A 4,615-nucleotide genomic window follows, 5' to 3' on the forward strand; every position below is an offset into this window, starting at 1 on the left:
AAATAACATTGTGACACTGCATACCTGAATGTGAGTATAGATCTAGTATAATTAGCAATCATTGCTAGGAAGGTGCTTTTTTCAGATAGATGCACAGACCTCGGTTAAAGTAGTAATATTAGCTTTATGAGTAAAATGTAGCTAGACTTGAACTATTTGAGGGTGTCATCCTGTTCCCCTAGAATAATCCACTGCTCTTCCACTGCTCTTATTTGTCAATCTAGTTAGTATTTATTGAAAAAATAACCTCTTCCCCAAAACTAACAGAATCATGTGAGCTATGAGTTCAGTGTTCATAGGTCTAAGTAGTTCGGAATGAATAGAGCTCTGTTTTTGAAATTTTAAATCAAAATGAAGAAACACATGCATATGTGTACTAAGTATTATAATTAAAAATGAAATATAATATTCAGAAAATGCTTTATGTCCAGATCTTTAAATGTCCATAATTCAAAATAATTGATTAGTGTATTGGTGTATATGGCCTTGTTAAAAATTGTAACTGTGGAGATTGTGAAGAGGCTATTTGTTAAAAATAATTCATTATCATTGGCTTATTTGGATTTCCATAAACATTGCTAATTGTTGCTATTTAAGAAGTTTATTTTAAACATAATGTAGATGTGGTATTTTATCTAAAATTGGCAAACATTTCTAATTGTAACACAAACACATCTCATGATTGTACTATCCACCGGTAACCAAATACATTAGGTAAATTGTATTGCATATAGTAATGTATGTACATAAAAGATGAGTACATTATTGAACAGTTGAAAATAATGACACACACTGATAGCTACAATACAATAGATCTATGTTACAGTGCGTGGGTGTATAAATCTAATACGGAAAGAGTCCGATAATATACTAGGGATATGCACTAGTATGGACAAAAGTGACCTTCTCATTAAAATTCATATGTGTGAAGCAATAAACTATGTCCTTAGTAATAATGACACTGGGTGTGATAAGGAAGAGTCCGGAGCTAGTGAATGCTAAACACATCCTAATCTTGTGTAAAAGCAATGTACCTACTATCAAGAGTAGATCTACTCTTGCTACTGTAAAAAATTAACTTTATGTTCATTAGCAAACTACATGGCAAAAACTGATAAGAACTATGAATTAATAATACAGGCATTCACACATATTGAGAAAATAATGTAACTAAAATAGTACACCGACCTAGCCAAGAGTGTACAAATAACTTGTACACTAGCAAGGAGTTGATTAAGTTATAAATCAGTCACAGTTGGTATTTCATATTCAGCAGGTGGTGGAAGAGAAGTCCCATATTCATCATTAGTTGTATCATACACTGGCTCAACAGTTGATCTATTAATAATAACTTTAAATAATGATAATAATTGTATTTATATAACTGACTGTGTTTGTTCACTTTGTTGTACTGTATCATATGTTGGACCATCCTTCACTGATACATCATCAGCAGTACTGCATGTGTATGTATGTAATGTACTAGTCAATAGTGTAACTAACTTTGTTTTAAATTCAGTTGTAGCATAAGCTGGACTGCACTCCATTACAATGTCATTATCTGATTTTCTATGAACCACAAATTTTTAAGTAATGAATGCATGCATTTATATACCTCTTTTGATTAATATTAGTTCTTTTCATGAACATAACCAGTATTAATATAACTATTATAGATACAGCCAATAGTGATGCTAGTACTATCACACCAACTATCCATACAGCAATATTCCCTCCATTATTCACTAGTACAGTAACAGTAGTTGTCACAGTAGCACAAACTATTAGTAGAACTAAATACAATGCTTCATTATAAACTTGCTTACCATGAGCAGATGATAAAGACACTGATGATGAAGTCAACACTGCTAATGCAAGTCAGTAAACTGATAATAATGGGCTTGTGTTATCTTACTTGTTGATGTTCCTGTAGCAGTGACTGGTAAAGTACCTGTAACATGACCATTGTGTGATTGATATATGACCAGTGTGCAGTCACTTACCTGAAGTTACCATTAAAGTTGAAGTGCTTGATACTACAGTAGGAGTTAGAGTGACACCTAAACAAAGTTTTTATATACTTAGTGATATTGGTTGAGTCTTCTCTCCTTCATAAATGATTCCATTAACATTAAATGATATAGATATAGAGAACAAGTAGTTCAGATTAGGATCTAAACCTCCTATTAGACCTTCAGTAGTATCACCTGGGAATACTCTCATTCCTGTCTCTACTTGTCTCTTCTTTCTTGAGGAGCTACTGGTTGACTCATAATAGACAGTATAATGACTAGCTCTAGGAACAAAACTCCACTCAGCCCTCACTGCTGTAGAATTGAGCTTTGTAATAGAAAAGGTTTGAATGACAGCTAAAATTAATTTTTAAATATTATCATCATAGTATTCTCAGTAATTTCTTACGTATTTCAATAGTAGTATATTCTCTATTAGTCCATTCTCCTGGTCCAATACTTGTATATGCTCTCACTCCAATAGTATAACTAGTATTAGGTATCAATTCTACTATAACATAATAAGTGTTAGTAGTGTTAGTTATATTGTATGGGCCAGTACTGGTAGACTCTCTATATCTTATCTCATATACTGTAATAATACCATTAGGTATTGTAGGAGGATTCCATGCAATATTTATTGCATCTGGGTTTTTTCCATGTCTTAGATCAGATATCACACCAGGAACTGTGTTAAGATCGTGTTAAACTGATCAATATCTCATTGACTTACTTAATTCAGCAGTTAATTGTATTTCTTGTCTAGCTGGTCCATTCATATTATAATTATAAGGTATTATACTCACAGTATAGTTAGTATATGGTATTAATCCTGTGAGATTATACATTCTGTTGTCTCCTCCAGTGATATTAACAGTATAACTAGTGTTTGAAGTGATGTTAGTGTATGTGAGGTAGTATCCAGTGATTAGTCCATTCCTTCCATTGCAAGGTACTTCATTCCATGAGACAGTCATTGACACTGACTCTACTGATGAGAATATAATATCATCCACTGGTGCAGTAGGGGCTATAGAAAAAATGAGAAATTACAATAATAATAATAGTCATTATTTTACCAGTAAAAAGTGTTGTTGCTAAATAATTAGTTGTCAGGTAAACTGTTTGAGATCCATACACTCCAATAAGATCAAAGGTACATTGACTGTAAGGAGGTATACCAGTTGAAGTATGTGGTGATGAAACAAATGTTTTACTATTACTAGTGACTGATGATTCACATAATCTCTTACATCTCCTATGAATATAATAAATAACTGGTGCTACAGAAGTTGGTGGACTCCATGTTAAAGTTACATTAATACTTGTAATTGCAGTAGCCATAAAATCATTAACCACCGGATCACCTAAATATAAATAATGTTATTACTATTAACAAAAACTTACTAAATGTTAACATAACTGAAGCATTACCGCTAGGTAGTGAAGCTGATCCATAAGATACTACATAAAAAGTGTATGTACTTCCTTGAGACAATATCGATGATATTATATTTATTGTTATTAAATTAGTGTTGAATACACTAACAGGAGTATTACTAGACAGTTGATAGTAGACCTCATAACCAGTAGCTCCTGATACAGTAGACCAGGAGAGTCTTACATGAGCTAAACCAGTACTTAATCTTGTAGCAGTTAAACCAGTTGGAGTATCAGATACTAAATATTTACATATAATAATAACAATAATTGATTTCCAACCTGATATATTAAATGATGAAGTGCTTAGAGCTGCTCTAGGACCTTTACTGATAGGGCCACCAGTTACTCTGGCATTAAATACAGTACACTGATAGTTACCGGCTTCTTTCAGTCTCACTGTTACTGTCACTCTTGTAACAGATCCTGGTCCATTTACTATCACATGAGACAGTTCAGTAGATATTCTAGTCCCATTCACTGAACAACTAACAGTAGTAGGAGGACCGTCAGAGACATTGAAACTGAGACTAAAGACTGGAGGAGTAGCTAATCTACTAGTGGAGAGGATAGAGAACTGCATAGTAGGATCAGCATCAGGACCATCTGTAAAAGAAGTGCATTAATTATAGTCTATATTCATCACATACCATTGTTATTGTATCCAGTATCAGTATATGCTCCAACCACTAGTGTTTGATTCACTCCATTCTCATCAGGAATGATACACTTGTATAAACCTTCATATCCTGATAGTCCACCTCTTCTAGCTAGTGCAATCTGACCACTAAATCTCTTGCTGAACAATGGTCTAGGAACTGATGGATCAGTGAAGTTTCCATCAAATAAAGGTACTTCAGTTCCATTAGGATAATACCACACTCCAATATTAGCACTACTGTTAGCACTCTGACACCACAAAGCATCATTGATATCAAAAGTATCATCATTCAGATCTTCATCATAAAACTGGCTAGCATATATCATAGAGTAATCAGTTATTATCCTGTCCTCATAAGCTAGGTACAATTGAACACCTAAATATGAGTATAAATTCAGCAATCAGCAATACTTATTTTCTTACCATTACTGGGTAGAAGAAAGTCAAATTCACCCCCACAAACATTATTCAAAAATGCATTCGCCCATACTCCTCTCTATAT

At 33.3% G+C, this 4,615-nt stretch overlaps 1 protein-coding gene and 1 long non-coding RNA gene across 2 annotated transcripts; both read right to left on the reverse strand.

The window, feature by feature from the left end:
- Positions 1–1,098: 1,098 nt before the first annotated feature.
- LOC109589767 (uncharacterized) lies at positions 1,099–2,016 on the reverse strand. Its single transcript, XM_020005787.1, has 6 exons — positions 2,004–2,016; positions 1,916–1,951; positions 1,616–1,781; positions 1,504–1,569; positions 1,390–1,458; positions 1,099–1,338 (listed from the first exon to the last, which is right to left on the reverse strand). The coding sequence occupies exons 1-6, from the start codon at positions 2,014–2,016 to the stop codon at positions 1,239–1,241; spliced, it is 450 nt and encodes a 149-aa protein (XP_019861346.1). The 3' UTR covers positions 1,099–1,238.
- Positions 2,017–2,257: 241 nt separating this feature from the next.
- LOC109589769 (uncharacterized) lies at positions 2,258–2,506 on the reverse strand. Its single transcript, XR_002188916.1, has 2 exons — positions 2,422–2,506; positions 2,258–2,369 (listed from the first exon to the last, which is right to left on the reverse strand). It is a non-coding gene; the product is annotated as an uncharacterized LOC109589769 (long non-coding RNA).
- Positions 2,507–4,615: the final 2,109 nt, after the last annotated feature.

This window comes from Amphimedon queenslandica, unplaced genomic scaffold (assembly GCF_000090795.2).
Source record: "Amphimedon queenslandica unplaced genomic scaffold, v1.1 AMPQUscaffold_10920, whole genome shotgun sequence".
NCBI classification, from domain to species: Eukaryota; Metazoa; Porifera; class Demospongiae; order Haplosclerida; family Niphatidae; genus Amphimedon; species Amphimedon queenslandica.

What these genes read in the sequence shown, in the direction of transcription:
- LOC109589767 (XM_020005787.1), bottom strand. An exon ending in TGCTACAGGAACATCAACAA is followed by an intron (nt 1,782 to 1,915) that starts GTAAGATAACAC and finishes TTCTACTAATAG; the next exon opens with TTTGTGCTACTGTGACAACT. An exon ending in ACAACTGAATTTAAAACAAA is followed by an intron (nt 1,459 to 1,503) that starts GTTAGTTACACT and finishes ATACACATGCAG; the next exon opens with TACTGCTGATGATGTATCAG.